Source organism: Leptodactylus fuscus, chromosome 5, assembly GCF_031893055.1.
Source record: "Leptodactylus fuscus isolate aLepFus1 chromosome 5, aLepFus1.hap2, whole genome shotgun sequence".
NCBI classification, from domain to species: Eukaryota; Metazoa; Chordata; class Amphibia; order Anura; family Leptodactylidae; genus Leptodactylus; species Leptodactylus fuscus.
Window position 1 is genome coordinate 137,161,201 of NC_134269.1, and position 17,351 is coordinate 137,178,551.

The 17,351-nt window shown below is 42.2% G+C and overlaps 1 protein-coding gene across 2 annotated transcripts in view; it reads right to left on the reverse strand.

Moving 5' to 3' along the window:
- Positions 1-323: 323 nt before the first annotated feature.
- TWF1 (twinfilin actin binding protein 1) overlaps positions 324-17,351 on the reverse strand; it is a 43,123-nt gene continuing 26,095 nt past the window's right edge. For both annotated transcript variants that reach the window (XM_075274374.1, XM_075274375.1), the window contains exons 3-9: positions 16,166-16,344; positions 15,815-15,910; positions 11,710-11,814; positions 10,662-10,787; positions 7,223-7,373; positions 6,825-6,946; positions 324-3,233 (exon numbers count right to left, since the gene is read on the reverse strand). In XM_075274374.1, coding sequence (XP_075130475.1) covers positions 3,063-3,233; positions 6,825-6,946; positions 7,223-7,373; positions 10,662-10,787; positions 11,710-11,814; positions 15,815-15,910; positions 16,166-16,344 — 950 coding nt within the window. In that variant the 3' untranslated portion in view covers positions 324-3,062. The remainder of the gene's footprint in view (positions 3,234-6,824; positions 6,947-7,222; positions 7,374-10,661; positions 10,788-11,709; positions 11,815-15,814; positions 15,911-16,165; positions 16,345-17,351) is intronic.

Below are 17,351 nucleotides of genomic sequence, written 5' to 3' on the forward strand. Positions count from 1 at the left end.
TCTGAGGCCAATCAGCCAAACTCAGTAAGAGACCTGGGAGAAGCTGCCAGAGCAGAAAAACCCGAGACACGCCAGGAGCACACCAGAGCATCGGGGACAGGAGACTATACTTTTTTTTTTTTTTTCTCACTGCCCCCAGCTGATTTAAAAGTTAAAGGGGTTGTCCAATTTTACCTGAACAACCACTTTAAACTGGATAATTTCTTTCATCTTGTGACACGTATCTGGACATTTCCAGTGGATAGGAAGGACACATCGGTTTTCAACAATGAAATTGAGTAAACCTGGGTATCAGGTGGAAAGGAATAACACACAGATACTGATGCTTTCAGGTTGTGTTTATTCACAAATATTCTTCATGTGTAGGTTTTTTTTTTATATCATATTTTTCAATAGTCATACATACAGGTCAAACAAAATTCATTAAAAATTCAATGATTCTATTATAAAGTTGCATAATCAGGTAGGATTGTAAAACATGCCATTTCAGTAAAACAGAGAAACTGTATCCAAATCCCAGATTTAACGCATAGAAAAAGAGTTACAAAATCAGTGCTCATTTTATTTACTCTGCTATAGTCGAGCATAAGTGCACCATAATTGTCAATTACTGTGAGAAAAAACTGGATATGGAAGACTAGAAGAAAATATTAAAGGAGATGTCTCAATATAGAAACATTTATATGCTCTTTTCATGCACCTAGAAGAATATTTTTTGGTGCATTTTCCCTTTAAATATTCCAAATATAAGAATACAACAGGGTGTCCGAACAGAATAATCTTTGGTTCTGAAAAAGCAAGGCCTTGAAGGAAATTCTAATTAAAGAACGCATATTAAAAGATGAAGAGGAAAAAAAACAAAACAACCAAAACACTTTATTTTGTACTAGCACTGCATAAAGTCTGAAGCACTGTAGTAGTACCTTGTAGTGAAACAGGTCAGATGACTGCATACAAAAGTGGAAGCTTTCCAGTCAGCAACTAGTTAAAAAAAACAAAAAAAAACAAACAAACACACACCAACACTGCACTATTAACAGAAGTTAACCTCTTGTGCAGTGCCTCCATTTTACCTGTATTCCACATTGAAGAAATTAAATGTATTAATGTTGTTGTAAATTCAAGTTTAATCAATATTTTTCATGTGATTTCCCTTTCACACATATATATGTATATACCCTATTGATGTGCTGATGAAATAAAGACTAGCTAGATGCTTTCCTCTGCCATCATTGGGATCACAGCAACTGGATTCCTGATAATTATGGGACCTCTTATAGGAAGAAGGGTTGTCCAAACTGATCAATACTTGTAGGGTTAGTTTACACAGCTGCAACTGAGGTCTGTGATCTCAGCGCCTTCATTGAAAGAAGCATTTTTTCTACTTTTTGTTGACAAGATTCCTGAGATAGATATGTATACAGATGACAACACAGAGGCTTTGGATACAAGCCCTTTTATTGTAGTGGTGTTACTGCACCAACCTCCATATAGAATCCTTAAATATCCATGTCTTGTGTGCAAAAAAATGTCCAGATATTTAGACATCTGCTTGTTGCCTGGGAAGGATTTAGAGCCCACTAAGATATCTGGGGTGGGGGATATTATGGAAGTGGTTCAGCCTTCTTAGGGTATGTTCACATGGAGGAATTTGGAGCTAATTTTTTCAGCTTCTACAAATTCTGCTGGATAAACATACCCACAGGGAGCATGGATTCAAGGAGGACACTGTACAATAGTTACAGTAAGAAATAGATGCATAATCCATTATTGCTTAGTGTACTTTATGGCTACGGAAGTATGTCTGGAACTAATGCAATATTACAAAGTTAGTTTTTCTTTAAAATATATTACAGATGTCAGAAAAAGATGAAAAATTTATTGCTTGTTAGTATACCATGAAAAACCACACCTCGGAGTCAGGGTCTAGTTCATAATCTAAGCATTGAAAGTATCTAAAGGAGACTTTGCCAGACTGGAGAAGCCATAGTTCCCATATATACAAATATATTAATAGTCTCAATTTGCCATTGCTTTGTGAATATCACTAATGCTGTGTAATGTGCCCCAACTTCTTTACTGGTGGCGGATGTCTGGGAGTTCAGAGAAATAAGAAGCGATAAATAAACTAAAAGCGCTCACCTGTCAGTACTCCAAGACTCCAGAACAGACGCCACAGGGGTCACCTACTGCTCTTTGTTTACAGGCAGCTAACAATAACATACAGTAGGAGTGTGTGACCATTGCAGCCTGTTGCTCACATGCCATACCTACTGGAATCACCAATAAGTGATGGGAGATTTAAAGGAGATGTCCACTTTAAATAAATAAATAATTTTGTCATTTAATTGAAAATCAATGCTTATTTCTTATATAAATGTACTTAAAATTCTACCTCTGGAATTCATATTGAAATGAAATAAGTGGTATGCACGCTGCCCTATCACTGCTCGACTCGTGGTGGTCGGAACGATTGGACTGTAGAGATCTGCAAGTTATAACTTGCTTTTATGAGAAAAGCTCTTTAAACAGTAAGAAAATTACAGCGGTCTCTAGTTTTGTTAATAAAGGTAGGTGTTAAAAAAAAATAAAAGCACGCAGAAAATACAGGGAGAAGAATATGGCAGCTGCTTCTCCAAAGACATGACATGAGATGCTGTAGTGATAGTGTTTATGTTCTACTTGTGAGATACCTGGACAGTTGTAACTGAGTACAAGGGCTATGTTTTAAATGCATGTATACTGGAAAATTGCATACACTTCCTATTCTCTAAACATTGAAAGAAAGAAAAAAACCATAAAAGCAGACAACCCCTTTAAATAGGAGAGGACTGATAGTCTATTTATGTTAGAACATTTATAGGTTTGTTTTGGTTCTTGAACCCTCAGACAACCCCTTTAATAGATTGGAGCATCCATCAAAATACTTTAGGACAGGACTTTAGTGACCAGGAGTGGAGGAATGACAAACTGAAGTCATCATTTTGTTGAGTGCATAGATGAACATAGGGGGGAATGGTCACAGTTCACCTCTCCACACATGAAGATCCTTCTAAGGTTTTCTAGTCATTGGCTGTTTCGGCTTCTGCAGGACCTCTAATAAGCCTTCTAATGCCTCTCTTCCCAGCTGGACCCTTGGGCTTTGCAAAATTTTGCTTGTGTGCATGCTGCTTTGGATGTACTTCATCATAGAGGAAATCCGCTGTCAGTTCATCTCCATTATCTATTTCAATCTGTGTAAATAAAATGGGAAGAGTTATTTTACCAATTCATAGAATACCATATAAAGTACTGGATTACAAATATAACGAAACAGCCAATATCATGAGCTATATACAGAAGATTATACATAAAGCCCATACATTGAGGCACAATTTAAAACTTAACATTTAATCCTACTAATATTATAAGTGTGAAAGTTTGTGTGTTTGGATGTTTGTGAGTTTGGATGTTTGTTCCTCAATCACGCTAAAACGCCTGGACGGATTTGCGTGCAATTTTCCACAAACATAGTTTTCCCTTAGGATTGAGTCACAGGCTACTTTTGGTGCCACTAAACAACATGGCTTCCTAGCAGGAGACTCACAAAAGCAGGACTCCTAGCCCCAGCTATAGACTCACACACACTGCCTGGCATTTCCTGCCTCAACCTGCCTGCACACTCCTTACTGTCACCTCAGCAGTAGCCCTCACTCTACTCACTCACATTTACATATAGATTTCCACTATATAACACATCACATTGTCTGTATCACGACATACACAATACAACACATCACATTGTCTGACACAATACAACACATCACATTGTCTGACACTATACAACACATCACATTGTCTGTATCACGACATACACATACCTCCCAACTTTTGAAGAACCGAAAGAGGGACAAAATCCCAAAATCCCTAGCGCGCCGCGGAAAATTTAGCCCCACCCACTTTTGTGTTGACTCCGCCCACTCGTTAATTTTTCATGTGCCCGCACACAGTATAATCCTCCTACAGTCACCCGTAAATTATATGTCCCCCCTCTATCTCTCCCCCAGTTTCATATACACCCTTCATCTGCCCCCAGTTTCATGTCCCTCTTCCATCTCTGCCCCCAGATTCATGTCCCACATCTCTGCCCCCAGATTCATGTCCCTCCATCTCTGCCCCCAGATTCATGTCCCTCCATCTCTGCCCCCAGATTCATGTCCCTCCATCTCTGCCCCCAGATTCATGTCCTCTCCATCTCTGCCCCCAGATTCATGTCCTCGCCATCTCTGCCCCCAGATTCATGTCCTCTCCATCTCTGCCCCCAGATTCATGTCCCACATCTCTGCCCCCAGATTCCTGTCCCTCCATCTCTGCCCCCAGATTAATGTCCCTCCATCTCTGCCCCGATTCATGTCCTCTCCATCTCTGCCCCCAGATTCATGTCCCCACATCTCTGCCCCCAGATTCATGTCCCTCCATCTCTTCCCCCAGATTCATGTCCCTCCATCTCTGCCCCCAAATTCATGTCCTCTCCATCTCTGCCCCCAAATTCATGTCCTCTCCATCTCTGCCCCCAGATTCATGTCCCCCATCTCTGCCCCCAGATTCATGTCCCCGATCTCTGCCCCAATGTCATGCCGTCCTCTCCTTCATCTGCCCCCAGATTCACGTTCCACCTCCACATTAAACTTACCTTCTCCTCCGCTCCCTCGCCGCCTCTCTCGCTGACACATGCGGCTGAAGGAAGGAGCTGACACAGGTCAGCTCCTCGCTTCGCCGCTGCCCGCCTCTCTCCCTGACACACGTGTACATCTCGTCTACAAGCTAGGAGCCGGCGGCAGCAGCGAAGCGAGGAGCTGACACAGGTCAGCTCCTCGCTTCAGCCGCATGTGTCAGCGAGAGAGAGAGACGCAGCGGCGAAGCGAGCACGCGAGCAGCTTCAGCCGCGTGTGTCAGGGAGAGAGGCGGGCAGCGGCGAAGCGAGGAGCTGACCTGTGTCAGCTCCTTCCTTCAGCCGCATGTGTGTTCAACTCAGATCTGCGTCCTCTGGACGCAGATCTGAGTTGAAATCGGGACATATCTCCCTCCAACCGGGACCGCGGGACATGTCACCCAAATCGGGACGGTTGGGAGGTATGCATACACAATACAACACATCACATTGTCTGTATCACGACATACACAATACAACACATCACATTGTCTGTATCACGACATACACAATACAACACATCACATTGTCTGTATCACGCCATACACAATACAACACATCACATTGTCTGTATCACGACATACACAATACAACACATCACATTGTCTGTATCACGACATACACAATACAACACATCACATTGTCTGTATCACGACATACACAATACAACACATCACATTGTCTGACACAATACAACACATCAATACAACACATCACATTGTCTGTATCACGACATACACAATACAACACATCACATTGTCTGTATCACGACATACACAATACAACACATCACATTGTCTGTATCACGACATACACAATATAACACATCGCATCACATTTGCTAGCCCACCAAACTTTTTAAAGCACTTTTACAGTTTCACACATCTGTGTCCGCCCAATTCTCAAATCACTGCAGACAAAGTCGCGGGTAAAAGCTAGTATCTCATATTAAAACCATAACAATAGAAACACAACCATATATGTACAGATTGTCTGAAAGGAAGTATACAGACAGTGTCATCTACTGAAGGTGCAACAGAGAAGCACTGTCCATAACAGATGTAACAAATAGGCAATAATAATATGAAACGGTCTTACCAAAAGTTGAAAGTAGGGTAAGGAGAACAACTGGTGCCAGACATACCACAGGAGGATCCTAGTCAATCCCTGTTGTCCACCTGCCGATATGCTCTGTTCCCCAAATAACTCCTGCCCTTACAAAGGCAGTCCCAAGTTGCCCCTCACAAAAGACCCTGTAAGTCCCTACGCATTTCTTGGTACATTCACGCACCAGTCATCAGGGGACCTTACTACGCTGACAAAATGATAGTATAATCTCAGCCCCTTCAGTAAAGGATTGAAATATGCCTACAGTGGTAGGACATATAAACACCACTTCCTAACGCTGACTTCCAAGTAGTGACATTGGAAATGAAACAGTTTCTCCAAATATTCATACTTGCCGTACTTTTGCGGTTAAGCTAATTTATGGGAGAAGCTGAATGTCATAACTTTGTGAATAGAATTTTAAAATCAATGCGGTTAAGTTTTTAGAATTAAACCAAAAACTATTTCATTAGACATTGTCCCAGAATTATTTTCTAGAAATACTTCCTACATCATGTTGAATATGTCTGCCACAAAAGACGTTATCTGCAAAGGTCCTGCACTGCATTGTTATGTTTTTCCTTGTCTGACAAGGTGTTCTGGCTTATACTGGCCTCACATCTGCATTGTAATTGCAACAGAAGAACAAATTAAAGGATGATTCATCTAATTACAGACAATGACGGATCCCAACAGAAACTATTGACTGTAATGGAATCCAATGACTCTCTGTTATTTTCTCTGTGACTTTGTCGAACGAAAAAATTATGCATGCAGGACACGATTCGAATGGAACCTCTGACACAGATGTAAGCGCTTTAGTGGGAAAGAGACAAGGCTTACTAAAAAGTGCTAGGGGATAAAACGTTCAATTGCACAAAGTAGGCCAATTAATAGGTGTCCTAAAGATTCACCCAATTTATCATCGCAGCAATACCTCCAATGAGTACCATGCTGTATGTTTAAAACATCAAATAACTGATAAAAAAAGAAAAAGAAATAATGAAATTGATGGAAACCCCATTACCTTTTTGACAATTTCCATCATAAGCTGTCTTTCAATGACATCTAACAATGGGCTCTTACAGCTGGAATAAAGCATTCGCTCACGTATACTGCAGTTATACCCAGGCATTGAATAAATAAACACTGCAAAAATATTAAAAAAAATACAGTAAGTATAAATTGCTGAAAAGGAGATTCAACCAAGGAGCAGCACAATCAAAATTGTTATAGCACAAGCAAAATCATTTGCTGCCATTATCTGCATACATTTGTATAATACAATCATGACTGGCAACATCTAATTCTACATTACTACAAAATACATACTGTAGAACACACTAGATAAGCACAATACATTCTCTGAGTTAGCCAGAAAGAAAAGCCATAGTAAAGATCAACATTTACAAGCAAATACAGTACCTATGGAATCCAAGTAATCCCCTTCATGGGAATGCTTGTACAGGAAAAAGTGGTAACGTGCAGCATCCTTTGGAATTCTTGCTGGCAAGTCCTTCACTTCTGTGTACGCAGTGTTTGCCAAAACAATGGTTTCATTTTGTATATCAATTTTCTGTGAAAAATGTAAGTATTAATAATAAATTTGTTAAATACAGTACATGACATGAAAGGCATTTGGTTACAAGCAATGCATCTTACATAGTGATGACAGACACATGGAAATAAATGTGCATGGAGAGTTTACATGAATCACTGACATGTCCTATGTATTTGCATAAGAAGTCCAATCACTTCTGCAAATAAGGAAATGCTTGTTCTTTACCTCACAACAGCAATGATCCACTGACACTAAATGTGATCTGTCAGCAGCAGTATTTTTTGTAGAATGCAAGTCTGGAGGAGACCGATGAAGCATGGTTAGTTAAGGCTGCACAGCTGGTTTCAAGAGTATTCACTCTATGTCCCATGTCATTAAGCTGGGATTCAATGTTTGAAAGCTTAGTCATGACCGGAGTCAATGCAGCGGCTAGAGCCTTTTGGAAAAAAGATTTTGAAACTGTAGCTAGGGCATCATCAGAATGGTCGTATCCTTCCACACTCTCCTGGGCAGAGTCCTCTCCTGTCTCTATTCCTTGCCTAGTAGAAGGTGCTATTTTAAGAGAACAAGATGGAGAGTACAAATTTTTCTTTTTGAGAAATTTTTGTAGATCTCCTTGTTGTTTCCCTTGACGCGGAGTATCTGGGGCCTCAGCGGCTGTCCTTTCCCGTTTTCCCCATTGTAAGCTGAAAAAAATCAATTAGGAGCAGGTTGTGGCTATGTGAGACAGAGTCTTACAGTTAAACTTCCATCTCCATACGTGGTCAGGTTTCGTTCCTGGTGGGGAGGTCGTGGAATATCACATGTAAGTGGGGGGAAGGTGAGGAGCAACCCCTGATGTTGGGGTAGAGGCTCTGCACTCTCTTCACCCCACTACCACTTCTGCCAGGAGGAGTTTCCTAAGTGTCCCTTAAAGGATCTGAAGGCAAGTAGGAGGTTAACAGATACAGTCCACAGTGTAGACAGTCCAGAGGCAGGTGGGGGGTAATGTGTGGGGTGATGAGAACAGGGAGTAAGTAGCAGAAAAAAATTATATAGTTAGCAAGATGGAGGCTCTCTGTGCTGCTGCAGTTATAATTAGAAGGGAGTTGAACCAGAGATATTCAGGTGCAGGTAATGTTAAGATGGCAGCTGTTATATAGTAAGGCACCAGGAGTATAGTCTAGGGCAACATAGTTACAGACACCGACAAAATAGCTAATGGTTTCCAGAAATTTTATTCCAAACTTTACAACATCTCCCCTCCCTGTGATGACCCGTAGCGAATGATGCCAAAGAAGCCACTTCCAACTTTCTGGCCTTTTTAAACCTACCAAAGCTGTCAGATGATGCAGCAAATAAGCTACTGGACCCAATCTCTCACGCGGAACTAAAAAGGATTATACAAAGTTTCTCACTTGGCAAGAGCCCAGGCCCAGATGAACTTACTGTCTTATATTAGAGAAAATTTGAAAATGTCCTACTACCCAGACTTGCAGAATTTTGTAACTCCCTACTTGAAGGTTGCCCTCTCCCCAGACAGACACAAGAAACCCATACAACACTCATTGCTAAAAGCTGAAAGGACCATGCCAAATCTGGCGTGAATTAAGTACCCAACTCATGCCGCATTATGAAAAATATTTCCCTGCTCATCGTTTACCACATCTCCTCCAGAAGCCCACCAGCGGATATGACGATTTGTGGAGATTACTAAAAGATAAGAGACCGACAGATCTCCTGGTCAATGGGGAACCTCTAGATAAAGAAGCTCTGCAGACACTAATTAGCAATAAACAACTCTCTTTCTTGCATTATTAACATTTCAGACACAGTATTGCCTCCTTACCTCACCCAGTTACAACTGACAAACCAGTGTCCAAGTTCGAGAGGATGGTTGTCCTTAAATCTCCAAGAAACAGAAGATTAGCCAACTGTAAAGCAGCTTTGCTAGATACCATTCCAGATTCCAAGCCAGGATATCTTTCAGCATGGGAAGCTGAGCTCGATACAACCTTCACTCAAGATGAAATCATAGCCGCCGGGTGTCTACTGTTTTACGCAGTAGACACCCGGCACTAATATCTCCAATCGGTCCCTGGAAGCGTTCCATATGTCCTCCAATTTAAGAGGTTTAGAGCGGTGGGGCCGGAGGGTCTCACCACGCACAGAAGAATCGGAGAAATCAGACGAAGGCGGGGAGCGTAGTGCCGCTGGGGTGGAAGAGCAGTCCAGGACCAGGCCAAGAGAGGCAGCTGCAAGGCCAGACTGACCACAGGACAAGGAGCCTGGGAGCTGCGGCTCAGCATCATTGATCATTGAGAGCACAGGTAGGAAGTCCCACAGTAGCAGGTGAAGGCACAGGTGTATTAGAGTCAACTTTCTGGGGAGGATGGAGAGGCCCCCAGGCAGAGTCAGCAGAGGATGGAACATGTAGTAGGTGGAGGCAGGAGGATGGAGGAGGACGACATGTGAGCGGCAGTGGGCTGGGAGCCCTTGGCCGAGTCCTCAGGGACATCTGGCGCCATTGCAGAGGACAGCAGAGGTGATACAGGGGTTAACGAGGCTGAGGGCAGCAAAGACACTGATGGTAGCTGCTCTGCAGCATCTCGGCCGCCATCTTGGAGAAGCGGGGAGGAGGAACAAGGTACCTGGCTAGGCTGTGTCTGCGGCTGTGACTGCGGTCCCTGGCTTGTTGGCAGCTGCAGGAGCGAGGAAGGACCGGAGGCACACGCCGGCGCCATGTTGGATCCGGCCGGCGGCATGGAAGGGGGAGGCCGCAGCCAGCAGAAAACGGGCTGTCTGCGGGTCGCCCAGGGTGGAGGAGGTAGCTTGTCTACCCAGGCATCGGACCATCACGGAAGGGGGGAGCGAGAGCGCAGAATAATCCCCAAAAGTCTGCTAAAGCCGCTCCGGGTCTGGGAGCTGAGGTAAGGTGCGACTGCACATGGTCATCGACAGGACACGCCCCTACTGGAATTAGGTTTATAACCAATTTACTGCTAACAGACTCCCTTTAAGCTAACAGTTATAGTGATGCAATGAGAGTAGTTTCCATGTGGGCAATACACTGCCAAGTGCCAACTACACCTGGCATGGGCACAAATGCTGGGCTTCTAAACAGTGCCATAAAAAGGTGTTTATAGAAGAAGAAAGCCCATTAGTGTCCAGTGTAAAAAAAAAAAGCATACTACTAAGGGACTAGCAGATTAGGAATTTACCATTACTATGATAAGAGAAAGAGTATAGAATATATTTTGAAGTTTATCTTTTGACTGATTCAGTAATAGAAGAATGCCTGAGAAAGATCCATAAATTACTCACCAACTGAACATAATTAAGCTTCTTATTCTTCAATTGATCCAGGGCCTGGAATGCATCTCTCTCAACTGGAAACGCAACTCCTTGAAGAGTCTGATGTTTAGTGTCTACAGATACGTCTGTCTGTGTCTGAAAAATTGTAAACAAACATTTCTTAAAATCATCGCTTCACAGATATTTCAATTTTGAGTTAATTTTTGCAAATGGATAGGAAAACTTTCAACTTCTGATACGTGTTCTGTGTTCTACTGTGAATAATATAAAAAAGGAAGATTCACAAAAGAATTATAGACTTGTTTGTTTGGATTTGGGTTGTAAATAATTAAAAAGTTTACAGAGTTTTGAAAATTCTTTCTAACCATCTTAGTGGTGTCAGTCTGGTCTAAAGCAGTTGCCAACATATACGACTAAGAATGCAGGAAATTTCTATGGCCTGATCCTTGCCAGAAACAAAGTTAAAATTTCCTTTTTGTGGACAGGTTAGGGGGAGTTCACACGGAGTTACGTCCCGCGAGATTTGGCACGTGTACGCCGCGTGACCCTTTGCGTGCCGTACACGCTCCATTCATTTCAATGGGAGCGGGGATCGTATGCGCCGCGCTAGTTTGCGGCTGTGCATTTATTCACTGCCGCAAACTAGCGCGGCGCATACGATCCCCGCTCCCACTGAAATGAATGGGAGCGTGTACGGCACGCAAAGGGTCACGCGGCGTACACGTGCCAAATCTCGCGGGACGTAACTCCGTGTGAACTCCCCCGCATCAGGCAGGTGCAGAGCAAGCATGAGAAATAAACATAGTAAGTAAGGAAATAATCGACGGGTTTTCTCACAAATGCCAGGCCATAGAAAGTTCTTGTACTCATGGCTGTATCTATTGGCCAATCAAGACAACATACTGTCAGGATTAGAGAAAATCTTTAAAACACTACAAATTTTAAAATTTGCAAAAAGGTTTCAGTTTTAATTTACCACAAACGTAAATATTGTATATTTTATATTGTTTTTTTGGGGGGGAAAACCCCCTTTAAGAAATTACAGAATAAATCTTACCTCATTCCGCTTTATTTGCCGCAATTCTTCCTCTGAAGCAGTTAGGGGGGCAGGAGCTGATCTGCAGACCAAGTATTTATGGTACCCACTAAGTGATACATCTTCCTGTAGAGAAAAGTGGTATTCAATAATACAATGTAACAAAATAAAACTTTCTAAAAAACAAGTTTTGATTTTTCTTGTCCTTACATGTAGATTACCTAGTGGGGGCACAGAGGAGCACTTTCACTTTTATTCATGGCAGTATTTACACAAAATAGTAACATAGAAAGTAGATTTAAAGAGGACCTTTCATGTCCTCAGGCACATGTGGTATTATATACTGCTGGAAAACCAACAGTGCACTAAATTCAGCACACTGCCTGCTTTACAGTTATGTGCCCCGGGCAAGAGATATCGGTACAGTTACCGATGTCTGCCTGCTGTCAGAAGGGGGTTCCTGACAATCTATCTGGGCTATGAGGAACGCTCCTAAGAAAGTACCTGTCCATAGCCCTGTACTGTCAAAGAGGGCGTCCTTAACGCCTAGTGATGACACTAACCTGTAAAGAATGCTGCTCCTGACAGTACTCATCCATAGACTAGTACTTGGAAGGGGCGGCCCCCACAGCTCAGCATCATCGCTATGACAGTACAGGGCTATGAACAAGTACTGTCGGGGGGGGGTCCTCAGCCCAGCTAGACTGTCAAGAACGCCTTCTGACATTGGGCAGACATCAGTGTGGCACGGCAACGGCACGAATATCTCAATCTGTGGGGCACATAATGGGAAAGCCGACAGTACCTGAATTCAGCTGATCATGGGAGGTTAGAGAAGGACCTGCAGTGATCAGCTGATCGCCAGAATTGCTTCTTTATGAAAAGGAGTTTTCTTCACGAGTTGTGGTGCTGCAGTCATCTAAAAATAATTACTCCTGAAATGGAAAATATACTGTGCATCCTGGCATGTGATCAGATACAGCTATGATCCTTACAATAATAGGAACTATGGTTTAACTATATGATAAATTCTAAATATGTTCCATGCAACATCATCTTACTTCTTTTCTGAAAAGAAAAAAAAACAAAAAAAAAAAAACACCATGATATAGAACTGATATGCTGGGAAGCGCAGTTAACCCACAATGTGGGTCGAGAGCCATGATCCTGGTCGCAAACCAAAGATGAGATTCCCTGCTTTAATACACCACCACAATCCCCACTGTAGGCAATATACTGCCTAAGAAAGATGTTTGTAGCAAGTACATATCGTACACATACTTGACTGCAGACGTGCCAGCCCAGGATAAAGTATGAGATATGTTCCTTGGAAGGGAGAAGGTTAAACAGCATGTTTGAATATCTCTCATAAACGGTATAAGTGAATATGAAATAAAACCACCCTTTATAATATACCTTATGAGAGAAAAATAACGATTTTTACAATGAATGGGTTTCAAAAGTGTCCGGCCATGAGTGCTGGTGAGCGTTTTATGCTCTCCGCAGCGAAATCTTTTTTTTTTTTTTTTTTAACGGACACAAAGTTGGACATGCAGGACTTTGTGTCCAATTTATAAAAACTGGTTTCGCTGCAGAGAGCACAAAACGTTCACCAGCGCTCACGGCCGGACACGGTCTGCCAGGTTTCTGTCTTCTGCCTGCAGAAGACGGAAACCTGAGAACGGAGACCGGACGCTGGTGTGAACCCAGCGTAACAGTGAACAGCTCCGCTTTGTTGGTAATGAGCCGGGTGCTGGAAATACTCCTGCCATTAGTGATATCCCTCCACTGTCAGAAGGACGGGCCTTACAGTCTAGTGCCGTGATGGAGAACTTATGTCATAGGTGCCACTCAGAGCCCTCTCTTTGGGCACCCACTTGTGGAACAGATTATACTGTGTGGGGGCCACTGTGGAGCTGAATGTATTGTGTGGGGGTCACTGTGAAGCAGTTTGGACTGTATGGGGGGGGTCGCAGTGGAGCAAAAAGCTCTATAAAGCCCCACTCACATGACCGTATTTTGCAAGTCCGTAATTGTGGATCGGCACATTATTAAGGTTAAATTCCCGTGTTAGCACTTTGTGATAAACTGGTGGGTTTTGGGTTGCAGTTTGGGTTGCAGTCTCTAAAAGGTTCGCCATCACTGGCCTAGTGTTATTGCCTTCCATAGCCTTGTATTGTAGGAGGGAAAGGGAGAGCGTTCCTCACAGACCAGCAATCATACTGATCTGCAAATCCCACCTTTTGGACACTGAAGAGATATTGGTGCCAAAACTAACAGCACTGATATCAGCATCAACGTGGCGAATACTGGCAAAGCTGACAGTGCACTGTGAACTTGGCAGTTTGAGAGCAGGAAAAGAGGCTACTATAAGAAAGACACATCTTTACTCTGATATTGATATACTGAGATATTTTAGAAATCTTCTTTTATTATATTCACCATACTACTCATTAAAATGTGAAGGAGTCAAACAATTGTTATTATCCGTTGATGGGTTATTTATAAAAAAAAAAAAAAAAAACAAGAAATACCCCACTGCAGCTCTGTCACATACAGGGTCTACTCTTCCTGGCCCCATCTTATCGCACTAGAAATGTCTGCTCAGCCAATAACTTCCTGAGACAGGACACGACTACAACCAGTGACTTGGATTCACATAATATGAAACCTTGTTCTTCATGGTGAAGAAAACAATCCAGTAGTTATCTAACCAGCTGCCTAACAGGTATTTCTAATGACACAGAGAATACTCAGTTTGACAGTTACTAAGTTGTACATATTCCTAGGTCAGAATGCCTTGACAGAAAAAGCCAACCACATAAAAGTCTTTACAAATATTATTACATAAGACACTTTATCTAGGTCAGCTTATAAGCACTAAAAATATAACAAAAGCCAAGCACACTGGCTATTAACTGACTGTATGTTGTAATATTTAAGGAAAGGATAGGTTAGCAGCAGCCTAAATACCAGCCTGACATTCCACTGGCCTCAGACATAGTAAAATGTCTGATTATAAGGATGCAGCTATTCACTTATGGGCTTTAAATCCCTTTATAACAATTGCTGTAACATAATAAAAGTTTTTCTATGTTATTTTATGATATGCTCTATTTTGAAAAGAAAAAGAGAATGTTAAATAAGACATGGAAGGGGTTAATGAGAACATCCATTCCTTCCTTGTTACAGAAGTACTAAAATTATGACTACTCCTCTGCGTCACCTTACAAGGATTGAAACTTCCAACTACATTTGTCATCCAGTAAAGTGCGTTCTGACACAAAGGTATTTCTAAGTCACAACAGGACTCTGCATATAGGGCTAGTCATTACTGTGAATTAAACAGAACTTATTGGCTGGTCTATATACCCTTGGTATGGTTACTCTGCCTACTGACCTGATTATTATGCCACTTATGGCATCCTGTTTGGTCAATCCTTCTTTCTAAAGGGCCTTTTACACAGACTGCTAATTATCTGAACAACTGTTTATTCCCAACTATTGCACCGTGTAAAAAACCCACCAATCGCCAGGCAATTGCTCATGTATTGGCAGTGCATTTTCCTTTAGATACACCAGTCTACATAATATTAAAGTCTAGTATATGAGATAAGGTATACATAATCATATTAATAATCTCTCATAAACCCCACTCATAATCTCTGAATAGTGCGAGGTTGCCTAAAATTAAAAATGAAAAGCACCATCTGTTCTTTGTACTTTCATTCCCTTTAACACCTGGTTTTGCGCCTCAAAACTACATTAAACAACCTGAACAAGATCTGCAAAATGGACTGTGTACAAGGACAATAAATGAAAATAAGAATGAACGCCGCCACTTAACTTACATATTGCTCACTATGGACAAATAATCACCCGCGTAAAAATAACTCAGCACTGGAATGGGGTTCCCAGAAAAATTCAAACCTTCAGCAAAAATGACTAATACGTATGGTGGGGGAAAAAAGAAAAAAAGAATGCCTATGTAGTTCATCTATGAGAACAAATGTGGTGTATGGATGGGGAAGGTTTAAAGACTGAATTCGATATGCTGAAAAATACAACAGTGAATCCAGCATGGCTCTAAAGAACAAAAAATTAAGATAAAACAGGTCACACTTACTTTAGATGTTCCAAAAATTTCATCTTTTATGTGTCCACCTCCAAATTCCTTCTTTACAGTTGCCCTAGTTGCAGCATACAACATCTTTTGCCGTACCTAAATGTACTCAACATAAGACAGTGATTACAATTGTACAAAATCTAATCCTTCTACACAAAGTATATGTTTTCTATGCATACATTTCAAGCAAAAATAAAAACAAAGCACAAATTAAACAAAACAAACAAAAAAAAATGGTTTATGTAAATTGGACACCAGTGTGACAAATGTCTTTGTCAAATCTAAGGAAAAAAAATCAATCATGAGGTTATGAAATTGTGATAATTTTCTTCTGTATGACAAAACACTTACATGAGAGTAATCTGGAGACCAAGCGATGAAAATCCACTCGTAGCCCTGGGCATTCTGAGAATCCAACCGATATAGGATATAACATGGCTGCTTATCTTCTAATAGTGGTAAGATAAAGTTGTCATAGTCTTTGTCCCAGGAACTTGCTGGCTTTTCACGGATGCTCACCATTAGTTGCTCTGTGAACGAGATATTTACAAAAAAAACCCCACAAATGTGATAAAGTTCCAGCCAACATATTGCACTTATTGTAATATGGATATTAAAACTACAGAGCAATCAAATTGAAGGAATTTTGTTATAGATGGATTGGTGGTACAAAGAATTACTTAAGTGACCAGGAGTCCATCTTCTTAAAGAGGACCTTTCACCACCCCAAGCCTGTGCAGTTTTCTGCACCATGTTACAGGTGCAGCTGCACAGACTCTGGGGCACTTTGAATTATCTCTGTAGCCCCCCTCATTGTGAAGCTCTGAGTCCTGTTATTTCTAGCGCCCTATATGTTAATTACGCTGTTCAGTGTCAGGAGGGCGTTTCTGACACTGAAGAGAGCAGCTACGTCAGTCTGACACTGTCCAATTAGCAGAGAACAGTGTCAGAGCAGCTTCAGCAGCCTGATCTTGGGAGTTCTCATGAGATCACGCAGCCTTCTCTTCACAGGACTGCATAGAAGACCCCGAGAAACGATCCAGGCAGAGTATTGAAGCAGATGAAGGAGAACTTCAGTAACATCGCTACAGGTAAGTAAAGAAAACCTTACGCAATGAGCTTAAGTGCCCTGCAGCCCCTATACAACAAGCATTAAAGAGGACCTTTCACCACTTTTGGGCACATGCAGTGTTATATGCTGCTGGAAAGCCGACAGTGTGCTGAATTCAGCGCACTGTCGGCTTTCCCGATCTGTGCCCGGTGTAAAGAGCTTACGGTGCCGGTACCGTAGTGCTCTATGGTCAGAAGGGCGTTTCTGACCATTAGCCAGAGACGCCCTTCTGCCTCGCGGCGCCTATCACGCTGTGCTGTGGCGCGGGGAGGAACGCCCCCTCCCTCTGCTGGCACAGCTCGTCCATAGACGAGCATTATCAGGAGCGGGAGGGGGGCGTTCCTCCCGGCTCCACAGCACAGCGCGATAGGCGCCGCGAGGCAGAAGGGCGTCTCTGGCTAATGGTCAGAAACGCCCTTCTGACCA